The following is a 16,554-nucleotide window of genomic DNA, read 5'->3' on the forward strand; positions in this document are numbered from 1 at the left end:
AATTAGGACAATAATCAGTAATCATTTGTAATGTTTTACTATGTGCAAATGCAGCAGGCAAAAATGGGCAGATTTTTGGCATGTATTTTTGAGTATGCATGAATGCACAATATTTCTTGATATTTACTTCACATTTGTGGGAGCTGTGATCGATAAACCAACTCTGACCAAACAGGATAATGCTGTTATCTGGGTAACGACAGGCAGCATGGCATTGATCCAGCCTGCAACTTGTCACAATTACCTGTGATTAGGGGAAAGAAAGGCAAGCATACTTCAAGACACACAGAAAAGTTCAAAAACACCAGAAAAGGGAAAAATATGGATTACCATCAGTGATGTACATTAACTGCTCCACTTTGGAAAGTTCTACTTGTATAGCCTATAAATTAACAGAAACTGCTGGTTGGAGGTTTGAAACGGCTTTTTAGTTTGCTTTGTGTACAGGATGAAGGAGAGTGCTGAGTTTTAAAATCCAAATGCAAAATGCTAAATCAAATAATGCACAGGGGCCCAAGTGGAAACTCAGACAATGCGGCAGAGGACTACTTTCCAAATCTTTCTCAGGCCACAGATGCCAAATGTTGCAAATAAGATTTCAGTTTCATTATGCAAATACCCTCTCACAGGTGACATAAGTTATACTACTTAAAATAGAAAAACCTGTCTCATTTAACAGCATCCAAACTCTACTTTTCCCCAAAAGCACCAATTTTTATTTAATTCAGGCTTGCTTCTTATGTTACTTTGTAAATATCAAGAGCTTCCTAACTTTATCCACTTTATTGCTTTGTCTGTTCCTTCTGCAATCTCTACAACTTTTTTTTTTTTTAAACTTCTATCACAAAACCCAACTTTCTGGTAATTGCAAATCTTCATTTTAATGTTTTAATGCCTTCTAAGAATTAGCTTTAAATGATGCGGTGAAGACTTCTGATGCTGCATAAACAAACCCATACTTATTATAACCCAATCAAAATCCCTTGTGACCCTCGGTGTACGTGTAAATCAGCCCTTTTTAACCCCTTCCGTGAAGTTTCACCAACCTGGAGGCACCCCAGATGAGATGGTGGAGGACGTGACCCACCCGCTCCCTTTCGCAGTCACAGCTGCCACCTCGATGGTGTACGTGGTGAGAGATGACAGCCCCGTGATCTTGTACTCCAGAGTCGTGTTGGTGAGCGTGCGGCTGAGCCGGGATTCGTTCCTGCCATACACCTCCCAGGAGAGCTGGTAGCCTGGAAAGCAATGACACAGCAGTCAGAGGCTGTGGCAGTGGTGGGGTCTGGCTTTTCTCCTAAAGCACTGTTTTGCAATAACCCAGAGATTGGCAAATGAATGCCTCTGTAAGGCATGCTTGTGGTCACTGGTGCTTTGGTTGGACAGTTATGGAGTGGTACTATGGATGGTTGGAGTAGATGATCTTAGTGGTCTTTTCCAACCTGAAATAGGTTCCCCAGGGAGGTGGTTGGGTCACCATCTCTGGATGTGTTTAAAAACCATTTGGATGTGGTGCTCGGGGACATGATTTAGTGGAGGGTTGTTAAGGTAGTACGGTGAGGTTGTGATTGGACTTGATGATCTTTAAGGTCTTCTCCAACCTGAGCAATTCTATGATTTTATGATTCTGGAAACCTTTTATTGACAGGAAAAAAAAAAAAAGTAAAAAAAAAAAAAAAGTTAAAATAAACATTGACTTAAATAATCAAGTATTCTGTAATACTGTTATTTCTGATAAGCTCTGCCCATCAGATTACTCATGGGGGCACGGAGTCGCACTGGAGTCTCTCCGTTTTTCTATGAATGGACAGTGCTTGCTGTGCAATGATTAGGAAACCCGAGGATAATCTCACAGAAAGGCAGACTTTCATTCTGTGAACTCTGCACAATGAATAGGAAGAAACACTGGAAAATAAAACATTTTCTCACCATCTAGAACACCTCATTAAAAATCTATATACGCTGAGCAGGGACACTTCTTTTCCAGGCTGAAGCCACCTTCGCTGCTGCGTATCTGGAAATACTTACAAACCTAACAATGATGATCATGAAGAAACATGGTGGGAATCCTCTAGGAACCAGAAAAACCCTTACTCCCCACTGCTTGTTCCTCACACAAATCCTTTAGCAGGGTGAATCATTATCCTTTCTTTCAAAACCGTAGCGTAGCCAATCTATTGTCCAGGACTGCACTCACCTGACCCCCACATTATTCTTATATCATAACCAGGCTCTAAAACTCATTTCTTTTTATCGCTTTTATAACCATTTGCCTTCCAAGAACTTTTGAAACTTTCTACTGTCTGATTTGCTCAATTTTATCTCCAAATCTGCTTGTCCTCCTCCTGCCCAGTCCCACTTTATTCTCAGTTGAACCCACTTGAACCTTGCTGCACCAGTCTCCAGAGAGTGTGTCTGAAAAGTTTGCTTGATTGCAGCTTTCTTTGTGATTTGACTCAGGGGAAAAAAAGGGGAAAAAAATACCCATAGCTCTTGAATGCCTGTGAAATGGAAGTGAATGAAAAGGGCTAACAGAAAGGAACCCCACTGAGAGAACCATGCACGAGGCAAGCTGGATAGAGAAACTCCCCACTGGGTTCCTGTTCCCATCAGATAAGATGAAGAATTTAGACCAGTTGGAGTTGTTGGCTTTTTTTTTTATTTTAATTTTTATTTTTTTTAAACCTAAGCTGATTAACACATTGAAATAGCAAAATACCTTATGGTTTTGATCAACAAGGAAACATCATCTCATGAACTACAAGCATGGTGAGGCACTCATTTGTGAGAGAGTTTGAAAGGTGTGAGATGTTATCCTCCCTCGGGTGCTAGCTGCCATCACTGACAGAATTTCACATTAACATATTTGTATGAAAATGGACTCAGACTACTCACATCGTCATTAATTATGTTTCAGGTGAAAGGGCAGTGATAAACAGCAGAGAGGTGATACTTCAACCATTTGAGCTACATTGCAACCACCTGCCTGACAACATGCTACCTGGGGGAAGGAGGAAAACTCCTGAAAGCTCACCTGGAGCAAGCTTCAAGCAAGTGTCTGAAACGTCCCATCTGTTAGATGGGATTAAATTAAGTCAGTAATTTACCCATATCTCAGAGACACTAGAATGACCTGATGCCCTTAGCTTGAGAATCATTTGCAGTGATCAGAATGTGTATAGTACAGGCAAGATTATAAAGTGCATGAAGACTTTGACAAATCTGACGGACTCTGTTGACTTTATGTGTTGAACCCTGCACAAGGACCAGCAGAAGGAATCAAGGGGAATCATCCTAGAATAAAACAGAATGCATTTTTCAAAGAAAGAAACAGAATAAGCAATGAGCAGGGGACTTCTCATGCTCTCCCCATCCATTTGTTGCTTACAAGCAGCAAGAAGTTTCCTGCACTGCATACAAGGCAGTCGTGAATGATTGAGACATCTTCCCTCCCATCTCAATGAACTTTGCATATACATCAAATGTTGGTGATTATTCTTTGAACATTTTGTTTTCTCCCCTGTGACTGCAGGGATGAGCCCCAGCTTTCCTGCCCATTAGGCACACAGTCTCTATGTATTTATTTGCTGAAAAGATGTTCGCTGGGAAATATTTTTCAGCTCACATGCAAATTGAAGAAAAGACAAAGAGGCAGCATTTACTGCAGATATTTCAGTCCTGAAGTATGGATAAATTCTGGTTGTATAAAAACAGAAAATACACACATATATGCCGAGCTGACACAAAGCCTGATGTAATCATGCATAACTAAAACAGATGAAACAATGCTGAAGGAAAGAAACAACATCGAGCATCCCCCCAAGTGGCATTTAAGCCACGATGACAGACAGATGGGCAGGACTTTGGGACATGTGGTTGGTAACAACGTGCTCTCTGCTCTGCCAGCAGCACGCATGGGGAGCCCAGTGCTTCCCTTGGTGCCCACACACCAGGAGCAGCACGGTGCCATGGAGCTGCCCTGCACTTTGCCATCGCGCCCATCAAAGCCATGAAAAGCTGCCTAACAGAAACTAATGGCCGGAGGAGTTTCAGAAATAATTTTTCGTTGATCTGGAGTAAATTCTCTACCAGTGAGCAGAACACCCAATCACAAACTGTCCGTCTGCATCCAGGTCCTCATAAATCAGGGTTTGCTGAGGGAAAGGGGAAGATACTCAAATTTACAGCAAGAGTAATGGGCAATTTCCCAGAGCATGGTGACTGCCAGCCCCCTCCTCTGTGCACTCCTCCTCCCAGCGCCGCTGCACGCAACAAGAAGTGCCTGTAAAGGTTTCAATGAGCAGAAATGAAGAGGAAAAGCTCTCAGAACTCCACGTGGCCCTCTGCAACCCCCCCGAGGCGCTCAGGGCCATGAACACTTCTGCTGCTTTTCCAGTCTAAATGTAGTTTGTGGCATTAAGGACATTTCTGTTTCCGTATAAACTTTGCTGGGCTTTTTTTACATCAGCATTTCCTTGTGAACTCTTTGAGTTCCTTCTTTCTAAAAGAATTTGCCACAAGTATAACACAGACCATCATTTTGCTCCACCAAGTTTCAACCCATTCTGGTTGCAGATCGTTTCTAGGAGCACAGTTCTGCAGCACTAAGAGTGCTGCAAACTGCAGCTTTGCATGGATGGATATTGCACCGTACTGCTTAGATAACTAGATTTGGATTTAGGTACCTAAATTTAAGCACTCGGGCTTGAAGGCTTTGGACATCCTCACTGAATCAATACTGCTCTGCTATCAGAGGTTATTAGTTTTTGATCCTGACCCACTTAAATCAATGCATATTCCAGGAAGGCTACTGAGGTAGAAGGCATAAGAATACATGCATAAAAAACTCATGGATAACATAAACATCATGGAAGTAACATATATAAACAGTGCCTTAGAGATTCACAGAGCAAACACAGACAGAAGCAAGTCCGATCCAAATAACCAGCCCTGCCAAAGTGGAAATGTTTCATGAAATTGGGCTGGTGCAATGCGGAGGGGCCAAAGAGTCTGTTTGCTTTTCTTTTCTTTGTAATCCCCAAAAGCATTTACTTAAAATATATATATATATATACACATTTATTAAATTAAAAACTAAAGGTCAATGCTGTCAAAACAGAATATTTGGATCCATGCAAAGTGATCCCTTCCCAACTACGATTTTAGCTCATTTAAAACCTGAGAGTTTTCTTGCAATTCACAACCTTGAAATCCTTTGTTAGATGGAATGTCCATCCTGTGCAGAAGTAATAGTTTTCCATTTGAAAACAATATTGCCTCTCTCGATAACAGCTAGAGATTTTCTCCACTATTAATAGCTGCCTTTATGAAAAATAATGAAGTTGCTGATGTTACATCTACTTTGGCATGGAATAAATAGATAAATAGCAGGGAGCAGTCAGATGGCCAGCTCATCAAAGAAACAAGAATTCTGAACTGCTGTGATGGTTTATACAGAATTAAGTAATGACATGCAAATTTTCTGTCCTGCAGTCCGCAGCCAGGCCACTTGATGACAGATGAAGGATACTGCTGATTTCAGGGTTGGTCTTGATTGCAAATCTTAGCAATGCCAATTCAGATTTTGCAGCTGTAAATTCAACGTAGGAAATCCCAACTTGCAAAGTTTCAGACTTTAAAGTGGCAGAGGTGGAGGTCGCAGAAGATTTAACAAGATCATCGACTCCATGGGGAGCTGATTTCTAATAAAGACTGCCTTTTCAGTGACCACAATCATGAGCTGCCAGTAATTGGACCCGTACTTTCTATAATGTGCCCTAGCTGACATTTCAATTACCCAAAAGATGAACCAGGAAACCAGTACTCGCAGCAGCCAGTTCTCCCTAAATGTTCTATTATGCAAACATTTTCTCATTGCAGTGATACATTCTACCCCACACACTGGAGAAAAAAAAAAAGTAAAAAAAAAACAAAAAAAAAGCAGCTGATACTTGCCTGTAATTATGCCATTTTTCTCTACAGGTTCTTGCCAGCTGACCTTGAGAGACGTGTCCAGAATCTCAGTGAAACTCAGGTGTCCCACAGCTCCCGGCTCTGGCAATCAGAAAAGGAAATCTGTTAACATGAGAAGCCCACTTACTTCTGATGTGATTCATGTGGCAAGGTTAGGGCTGGAGGACTGCAACATGGAGCTGGGACCAAGGGAAGCCTGCTGGAAACATCAGTGAGAGCTGCAGGGGAGAGGGGAGGATGGAAGGTGTTAAGAAGCACTCTGGCTATCATCACATAAATTATTTTATCTAGTCATCATCCCAACTGTGCAGAGAACTGAAGAGAGCAGCAGCAGGGGACCTGCATGCAATGTGTTCTCTGTCTTTCTTCTTGATCTAATCTAATTAGAACAATCAAGCTGGCAATGTTGGAAGTGATTGTGTTTGTTGTTTCACCCCGACAGCATGTGGGGACCCAGGCTGCTCTGTGCAGCTTCCTTGGGGCTGTGCTCCCTTTGCCTGCAAGGAGCCTTCAGCAGGCGAAGGTCAGAGCAAGGGTAGCCTCAAAACTTGGACAGAGTCTCTCAAAACATCTCTAAAAATGTCCAGCATAATGGCAACTATCTTCTGCAAAATGAATACAAGTGTGTGAAACTTTTAAAGGATTTTTATGATGTAGCTCAAGAGCTCTTAAAAATTTCAGCTCCCTAGTGTGCAATGAAAGAGCATAAAATGGAATGACTGTCAAGAATATGCCATCCTCCCTCAATTTTGATCTTCAAGGAAGACATCCTGACTGATTTTTGATCCAACTGCTGTTCTGTCTTCAATCGATGTACTGGAAAAAGGAGTTTTTGTTCACTTTATATTCGCTCTGCTTCTGTCATTGGATCCCTGCCTGAGTATCCTCCAGCTCTGCTGACATCAGTTGGCAATTTCTCGTCTGCAATTTCATATTTTGTTTCCTCTGTGCTTTAGTCCAGTTTCTCATTCCCCTCCAGCTACGATAAAGAAAGAAGCCTGCCAGTAGGTCGGCTGCGACCACATTTGCAATTCTGCAATCCTAGGGAGGAAAATTTCCAAATCCATTCTGCAATGTGTAGTAGTCAAAGCAGTAAAGAAAAGTGCTGATCTGGTAGTGATCTCGGGAATACCCGACGAGAGCACAGCAATTATGCACTATTCAGGAACACGTATCTGCACACATGCAAGCCACAAACTCACAAAGCTTTACTCCAATTAGCTCCTGCCATCGCGTTCCAGTTTTAATGCCATAATGAAAAGCAGGTGCAGGTTACACCAAGCCAGGACGCATCGCTTCTGACTGGATGTCACATTTTATTTGACCTACAGTTCATCAGCAAACAGATTTACTTGCGCTGTTTTATAAAGGATTGCCCAACTTGGCTTTACAGACACACAGAAAATGATCACCTGAGACCGTGAATGACAGTCCTTTCAAACCTTTTTACCCACCACATAAATCCTGGAACAAGTTAGATTCAACGAGTCCTCCACAAAGATGCATTACACCGTGCTACACTGAAGTTCTCAGTCATCACAAAAACATTTCTGAAGGACTCAGAATCAAAAAATGCTGCTCATCTCTCGTGCAGAAGCTCTGTGCTGCACATGTCTGCATACACAACAAATATACACCAGTTTGACTTTCTGACGTTTCATGTATCATGATGGAAATTTCTAGTGCATCTCCCTGAAATATTCCATGTGTCTGACTGTGCCCTTCTCATAATTTCATAAAGTTTCTAAGGCTCATTTCTCCTTTAGCAGAAATATTAATAGTTTCTTTCCTCTTCCCAGCTGCTTAATTCCCATGAAATCCTAGGAGCCGCCCATCTTTGGCTTCCTGCAATTAGCCATGGGATCAAAACGTTTTTGGAGGCAGAAAGACAGATGGATCTGAGACAGACAACCAACACATCAACACTGCCAATGGCCTCATTTCCTTAAGAAAACAGGCAAAATGTTCATACTACACATAAGAACCTAACACATGTTTTTCTTTCCTCCGTGCGTTTTGCTTTGACTCCAGTTAAGAACCTATCAGTTCATATTAATAGCTCATAAGATTTCTGCTGGTTGCATTGCTATCTGTGCAACCTTCTAACAAGCAAAGGCTTTAGTCTAGCATCTGTTCCTGGGGCATATGGAGGAGGTGAACCACAAAATCAAAATCTATAGGAAAGTACTTAATTTTCTTCATAAACTTTCAAGAGTATCTAAAGAAAAAATGGATTAGCACTCTGAGCCTCACTTCTGTGAATGCTGTTGTTAATCAGAATTTTCTTTACGGGAACACTGACTAACCTAAAAGATCCCTGTTAAGGAGAAGTAGTATTTCTAAAAACAATATCTTCATGGCTGTGGCAGACATTTTTAAATTCTTATTTGGATCTGTAAATGTGCAGCAGTTGTTTGAGATGCTCTGTGAGAAGAAACCCTGTCGAGAACCAAGATCACTGTGGACACATAGCTAGCTATGAGTGCCACTGCAACTCAGCTGTCATCTGAACAGACATGCTGGATGTGTTAGCCACAGACGTGTCTTGAGCAAACACTTCCAGGAAGCCACAGAGGCCAAGATATTTTCTGACGCAGGAAACAATCTGTATACAAAACTATTTAGCTTGTATTTCAGTCCATGGATGTGACTTCAGTTTGCAGAGAGGAAGCTGGTAAATCATCATGATGCTGGTTGTTTCACTTTATACAAATACTTGCAATATAGTACAGATATAGGCATTTTCAATATACTGAATAGCAGAAGGAAACAAACTTAAATAAATCATTGATTTCTACAGGAAACCCTGGTGCTCAATTCCTCAGATCAATTCATATTTATCTGGATACCTGAACACAGATTTAAGAACATAAGGGTTCACAGACAAACGATGCATTGCGTTAGCTGAACCACACCATGGAGATTTCAGCTCCAGCCTTTCATTTCCCAGCAGCAAAAAGAACACGTGTGGCCAACCAGCTGAGCTCACTGTCTGATGGAGACTAACTTGACAAGAGACTACAAGCCGCTTTGTCAACTTCAGGCCTGATTTTAAGCACCCAGATGTCACAATTCTTGCTTTTCTCTCCAACCAAGCCAAACATGAGCACTGAGATTCTCTACCAGTGCTGAATACTCACTGTCTTCCAGCGTGCGCAGGAGCTGCGGTGCGCTGCGCGGCCCATCGCCAGGGGTGGTGAAGCACAGAACTGATGTGTAGTAAGTGGTGTACTTCTTCAGGTTGGTGATGCAGCCACTGTGAACACCGTGGAAATCTGGAGCAATTGTGACCACTGTCACAGTGCCTGGAGCATCCACTGGCCACGCGAGGAGCTAGGGAATGTGAACGTGGATGAGCTGTCATTAGGAGATGCGTCCATTCAGAACTAGAGAACTGGAGCACGCTAGGCTGCCAAAACCATCTTAATCTGATTGTGAAAAACAAGCAATGCTGTTCGACTACTGTCAGCTCTGACTCTGAACAGATGGACAGAACACTGTTACCATGATAACTGGAGGGATGTGTGTAATGCTTACTAGCAATAGGGGACATATCGATACTATAGAGGTATTACAGCTCTCAATTTCTGCTACTGAACAAGGCCAAAATTATTGCAATTGCCTGTTTGTATGGCATGAGTCTTTTGTGTCCCTCCGAGCTGGACAATCCCTGCTGCTGAAAGAAAGATGCAGTAAGAAAGGGAACTTCAGTGCTACTCTGAGATAAAAGCTTCATCTCAACATGGGGTTCCTTGGAAGATCCCACTAGGGGGAGAAATCCTCCTTCCCCTCCCACAGCCTTCAGCATCCCATAGACCAGCACTGCTAAGAGCCAAGTAATGTTTCAGTGCCTGATGATGTGAGGACAGCCACAAAAAGTTTTGGAACTACAGAAAGAATAGAACGTGGATTTAAGAAGGATTAGTACAGTTTTTAGCTCCTAAGTCCCAAAAGTGAGGCTCCTGACGAAATCTTTATGCATTTAAAGTAACGTGCTTGGCAAGCCATAGTTCTTCCAGGTTTCAGTCATCTCAGTGGCCCTGCTGGGAGATCAGTGTTTCTTAGGGTAGAATACCTTGTCTGTAACTACCTAAATGAGGACTTCAGAAGTTGATTTTTTGCAAATGACTTCAAAATGTTAAAACAATTTTTGAAATCACCTTAACAACTTCAAGGCCTAAAGCTTTAAAGTGCTTCAGAAATTTCTATTATGTCCAAAAATCCTTATCTTGTGGCTTATATAAGCATGCTAAAACTCTATGCCTTACTCAGTATCTGTGTAAATCATGCTACTTGTATTGATTTCAGGCTCATAAACATGAATAGATGCCTGAAATTATTGAGCCATATTTAACACATTTCGCCAACATCTATTGGCTGATAATGAGACTATACTCCTTATAGTCAGAAAGCACAGTTAAAGCACTATAAGGAGTCATTTCGTTAGAAATATTTCATATTTGAAAGGTGCACTTTACTACTTCTTGAAATGCAAATAAATTTCAAAGAAAAGATAAAAACTGGATAATGGTTGATGGAATTGTAAGTTTTATTTTCTTTTCTAAATCACCTTTGTGGATTACAATTGGCATTAATAACTTTGAGGGACTGAACATTAGACTGAATATCATTGCACATTCTATAGAAGACATGTGCAGGAAATAAAAGTGAACAATTTTGTCCATTAAAGGACAAAATGGGTTTAACCCTGAAGTAAAGCAAAGGCCTAGCTTTGGTACTGGTATGTATAAATTATACAAAATAAACTATGCAGAAAACACTGTCACAGAACTGTTCTCACAGTCTTTGTGCTGCAATTCACAAACCCCATAAGAAATTATAAAGCTATTGCAATTTAATGCAATCAAAGAACTCCAAGTAAAGAGAAATTGTGATAACCTCAGAAACTTTTACTGAATGCTGACAGATACAAACCATGATTTTGGTTATTTTATAAAATTGATAATTAAATCTAAATTTAAATTGGAGATACCCAGGCAATGACATTAAAGCTCTTTGTACTGAAGATGTGTTTGAATAAAACAAAGAATAAAAATCTAAAAGATGGCTTCTCCAAATCTGACTGAGCTCACCACGTTTGGATTGGCACCAGATAATTACAGTGTGCTGCAGTCCACTGACCCCCAAAGTGTGTTCGTTCATTCTCTACAGCCCAAGCAGAAGCCAGCTGCTTCTATTTCAGGATATACTTCTGTAGCCTAAATACCCTGCCAGTAACCTAGTCCTGAGAGCTGATGCTTTCTTGGGAAAAAAGACATACACTTCTACACACACATGCTGTCTCAACTGGGGATTGTGCAACCATCACTGTTCTGTATGAGAAATAAGTTCCTTATGAGAAATGGGAAAAAGAATGTTAAAACACACCTGCATACATCTACCTTGGTTTCTCCATCACTTTGAAACATCAGAGGAGGATCAAGTCTTGTCAGGCTGCCCAAAGAGGTTGTGGATGCCCCATTCCTGGAAGTGTTCAAGGCCAGGTTGGATGGGGTCCTGGGCAGCCTGGTCTAGTATTAGAGATGGAGGTTTGTGGCCCTGCATGTGTCGGGAGTTTGGAGCTTCACAATCCTTGAGGTCCCTTCCAACCCAAGCCATTCTATGGTTCTATGATTCTATGATTCATTTAGTCATAGAATCATAGAATTACTCAGGTTGGAAGGGACCTCAAGGATCATCAAGTCCAACCGCAGTACCTTAACTCTAACAACCCTCTGCTAAATCATATCTCCAAGCACCACATCCAAATGGCTCTTAAACACATCCATGGACGGTGACTCAACCACCTCCCTGGGGAGCCTATTCCAATGTTTAACCACCCTTTCTGTAAAGAAGTGTTTCCTAAGGTCCAACCTAAACTTACCTTGGCGCAACTTGAGGACATTTCCCCTCGTCTTGTCACCTGTCACCAGTGAGAAGAGACCTACCCCGCTCTCACTGTAAGCACCTTTCAGGTACTGGAAGAGAGCAATAAGGTCTCCCCTCAGCCACCTCTTCCCCAGACTAAACAGCCCCAGCTCCCTCAGCCTCTCCTCATAGGGCTGATTTCCCAAACCCTTCACTTGGAAAATCAATTCTCATCATCGATTCTCAAACTCCAAAAATGCACCCACAGTTCACAGCCTATCTTCTGAACTGCACATCCTCCTCAGCTCGGTGAACATTCCCTCACCCAACAGCTACGCCAAGCTTCCTTCTCCTGCTAACAAAATGTGCCCATCTCCCCTTGTCCTGCTCTGCGATCACTGCAAGATTTCTCTTGGTTCTTTCTAAGAATGTTTTTAAATACTTCCTAAATTATATCCCTGCTGCTGAACTGCTGGAGGAGTTTCTATTAAGCAGTCCTTCCTGAGAGACAGAAATAAAGCACTCAGCTCCCTCCTTAGCAAACACTCCACTGGTGAAAGGACCCACAAGTGCTCCGTGAAGCACTCTCTGCTGTGCGCTGCTAATAGATATTGCCAGCTGCCCCATCAACAAGGACGCGCCGCGTCAACGCCGCTCCATCAAGCGTGATTAAAAATTTTACATTTCTACATCTCCAAAATCATCACAGTGGGAAAGTTAAGACAAATATTTGGTGTGACATCTTGGTGCCTAATTAAATGAATGGGAGTTTTGCATTAGAGTAGATAGGAATCTCAGGGCTGATTTTCCGTGGCACAGAGATGTGCATCTTTTGCTGTTTGACATCAAACTGTTTTTTGGTTTTGGAAATTCTCCAGGTAAATGACAAAGGTATCAGAATGTCCAGCCTACGACCTACTTCCTTCTCAGAACTCACATAAACTGGTGGAAGTTATATTAGGAGAAACAACTGCCCAGTTCTCTCTTCATTTTGCTTCTGTAAGATATCCCTTCATATATACCATCCTCTAGGACATTCATAGATTATTGGATTCAACTTCTAATTGTTACATACCGTGACTGTTAAAGCAAACAAAGTTAAAGAAATCTTCCTTCTATTTACCTTGTATCCTTGGTTAATACCATTGATGAACTGCTGGGGTGGAGGGCTCCAGAGGAACTGGATGGTGGTGGAGTTCACGGCTTCCACCTGCACGTTCTGTGGCGGAGCTGTCGGCACTGCTCCCATCAGCAGACAGGAAAAGTAAATCAAACAGAATGGCAGTGGGGTGAGGGAGCAAAAGAGAAAGATGAGCACAGAACCTATTCAGTGCCACTTATGAGTCACAAAGTAATAACAACCTAGAGAAAAGGATGCACTTCTTGTGATAGGGAAACCAGCAACGATTTGGAAAGAGTGGTAATTGAGTTATTTCTCATGTTCTCTCAGAAATTTGTTCAAGGGGAGGGGTTGAAATGATTTCTGAGCTTATTACTCCACAATGAGTTTCGCATAAAGACTTGAGACAGAAGCTAGGTAATGATAGGTGAACATCTCTCTTTCAATTATCCATGACTGCACAGAGAAATGAAGCTTCACCAAGAAATTTCTTGTCTTTTAATATCATGCAGTTGCCAGGCTCAAACTAGCAAACATGGAATCAGCACAATCAAAATTCTAATTCTGAATTATAATCTGGTGACAGGATCTGTTTATTATTTTTTGCCACTTAAAAATTAAGACAAGTCACATCACATGCACAAAGATTTTTCTTGGGAACTGAAGATGTTTTCATTTTATCTTGGTAAGATAATCATTCATTATATTGAATTTATTGCGTATAATCTGAACCAATGCAGCCTCAAATCCGCTCAAAGTTGTGTAAGCATTTCATATCAAGTAGATAATGAGCACATGTCTCTCCAACATAAAACAAAAAGCATGGAACACAGAGGCATACTGGCTTCAAAAAAACCCATAATAAACCTACCACGTATTTTGCCATTTAACACAGCATCTCTTTAAATATCTTCCAGCCCATTTCTTCAACTCATTACTTTATGAGGCCATTTCTGTAGTTCTCAGAGGAAGGAATACTAAGTCGGGTCTATTTTGCTGAAACTATCAAGCTTGTAGTAAGTTTAATAAGCTGCTATTTGAGTACATTAAAAAAAAAAAAAAAAAAAAGTACTAATATCCTTAGTATCCTTTGAATCCTAAAAAAATAAGTTTAATAAAGCTTCAAAAACATGGATATTGACAGCCATGTACCTTTGTATTCTATGAAAGAGGAACTATCCACAAGTGGTTTTGAAGCTTGAAAACTTTGTTCCTTTTGTTTCCAAGGGAGAAATTCTACTAAAGCCCAATGACCCACGCTTCTCGAAAGTATCTATAATTCCCACTGAGAAATGCTAGTTTGCCCCATACTTCTCAAAAACAGGTCACAAACTTTTAAAGCTTCAAAGTGCTTTTGGAAGACATGTCTTTGTATGGAGGAGGAATGAAGACATTAACTTCAAAAATGTAAAAATGTCCCTTTGTCCACCAAAAGCTATACTTGTTTGAAGGAGACATAAAGGGCTGTTATTCTTAACTGGTGCACAAGGTATAGGAAGAGTGCAGCCAATAGAGCTGGCACAGTGTACCACTATCAAAGACATCCACAGCTTAGAAATATCAACTCAGAAACCTGGAGAAATCCTTGAAGATTTCAGGTTTGAAAGAAGCCAAGAACATCCACTTCCATGCCCTATGACACTACAACTCCCCGATGACAAGTGGTTTGGAAATTTAGCCCTGCACATTTGTTTTTTTGACCTCAGAAATGGCATATTATTTGGAACTGTTTTGCCCTAATGTAAAGCTTGGTGTCACACTTTATGAACTATGCTTAATTATTGAGCTCTAAAAAACAAATTGATCTGATACTGCTCTAATTTTTCATTAAAATGTAGGCCCTATTTCCTTTTTTGCCATCTATCCTTATGTAATTCCTTATATGCCTTTGGAAGGTTATAATAATCTTATCAACCCGTGGACATGACAATGTTTTTGTACTTAAGTTACCCATCCAATCCTCCAGAAATACAGCCATCTATATTCAAGTCAATATAAAGTCATAATGGGTTGCTTTGGCTTCATTCTCGTATTTTCACTTATTCATGTTCTTTGATGAACCTGCTTATTATGAGAGCCACTAAATGTGCTTCAACTTGCTCACATTCAATACTTTGTATAATTGATAGTATAAGAATTTTTAAAAATCAAAATTCATTCTTTCCGACATATTGGAATATTCTGATTGTGTAGCCACCAGAGATTTGTTATTGAAGGAGAAAATTGTATAAGAAACCTCTAAATTAGCTAGTTATCAGAAAATCATCTGGATGTCATTGCTAATTTCATCCATTCTGTCCTGAAGGGTAAATCAGCTGAGGATTCTCCCCTCAACTCACTCCTCTTCCTTCTGTTAAACATGACCACTCTATTTGGCTACGCTGATCTTGTGATACAGAAAAACTGTAGTTTATACCTCACGCCATAAACCAACAGCCCCACTCAAAGAAATACAGAACTTGACAATGGGAGGAAGATTCACTGACAGCCCTCAATGTAGCACGCCATGCAAAAAGCCAGGTAAGCACCTTAGGATAGGTTTACTGCACTTTTGGAAACGTGGATAACCACATGAGTTAATTATTTCTTTTAATGAGTGAAATATTTTTCTTTCATTAGGAGGTAATTCTCTGAAATAAGAATAAATCATCACAGCACAAAGAGAACCTGCTATGATAAGAGAAAGGGTAAAAATCATGAGCAGAAAACCTGAACGCTTCAGAATGCTGGAAACCATGATTTATATTACAATTCATCTTCAGAATCTTCATTGAAGTATCAACATCTGCATCACAATGAATGTATTTAAAAGATGGAAAGAACATGGTCTATCTAATATGCATAAGCTTAATTATACTGCAGATGTGATATAATACATTTTTATATTTTAATCAGTAAAATATTGGCATTGTGACCTCAAATTTACTTCAAAGTGACGGTATAAAGTTCTCCTTTTATGTTCTGATCTTCAAGGCTTCCTTGGGTATCTGAACAGTTTTGCATTAAAAAAGGAAAAAGTTTGAGGGAAGCTAAACCAGAGCCGACCTTCCGATCAGTTCAGAACTCAGATACCTTCCCCAGGTCACAGCCAGCACCTTGCTGAAGCTGCAGCTGTCCCCATAAAACATTTCCTGACTTGGCAGTGGATAGCTGTCCTCTTCCTACAAGTTTCTTGTTGTCAAGCAGTGCAGGAGCTACTGATGTCAAATAGCTGTTTCAAAAGTAATCCCCAAGCGTTTACGTGCTTGGTTTTTAAATCTGTCCTTCACGATTTTTGCAAGCATTCCTAAACCATCTCACACCAGAGACCCACCTGGGAGTCATCTTGGAACTGCAGATCAAATTGGTCAGACAAAACCAACTGTTACTTTCTTCCCTACAAAGTTCATACTGTTGGAAATCTGTTAAGAGCTCAGCTCCGGGGACTGCAAGTTAATGTGCAGCATTCTAAGCAGAAAAGGTCATGGAAGCACTCTAGATAAAAGCCATTAAAAGGGTTTGGCTGATGGGATAATTGAGAGAAGAGAAGGCAATCAGGTTAAGCATGTGTACATGCAATTATTCTGTCTGTAGCTATGTGCAAGTAGCATGTA

The 16,554-nt window shown here is 40.8% G+C and overlaps 1 protein-coding gene across 1 annotated transcript in view; it reads right to left on the reverse strand.

Moving 5' to 3' along the window:
* Positions 1–16,554, reverse strand: part of SDK1 (sidekick cell adhesion molecule 1) — a 364,412-nt gene that overhangs the window by 90,395 nt on the left and 257,463 nt on the right. The window contains exons 19-22 of the mRNA XM_031606919.2: positions 12,965–13,080; positions 9,114–9,306; positions 5,956–6,054; positions 1,047–1,238 (exon numbers count right to left, since the gene is read on the reverse strand). Coding sequence (XP_031462779.2) covers positions 1,047–1,238; positions 5,956–6,054; positions 9,114–9,306; positions 12,965–13,080 — 600 coding nt within the window. The remainder of the gene's footprint in view (positions 1–1,046; positions 1,239–5,955; positions 6,055–9,113; positions 9,307–12,964; positions 13,081–16,554) is intronic.

The sequence above is a fragment of the Phasianus colchicus genome, chromosome 16 (genome assembly GCF_987193195.1).
Source record: "Phasianus colchicus chromosome 16, bPhaCol1.hap1.1, whole genome shotgun sequence".
Classification (NCBI taxonomy): domain Eukaryota; kingdom Metazoa; phylum Chordata; class Aves; order Galliformes; family Phasianidae; genus Phasianus; species Phasianus colchicus.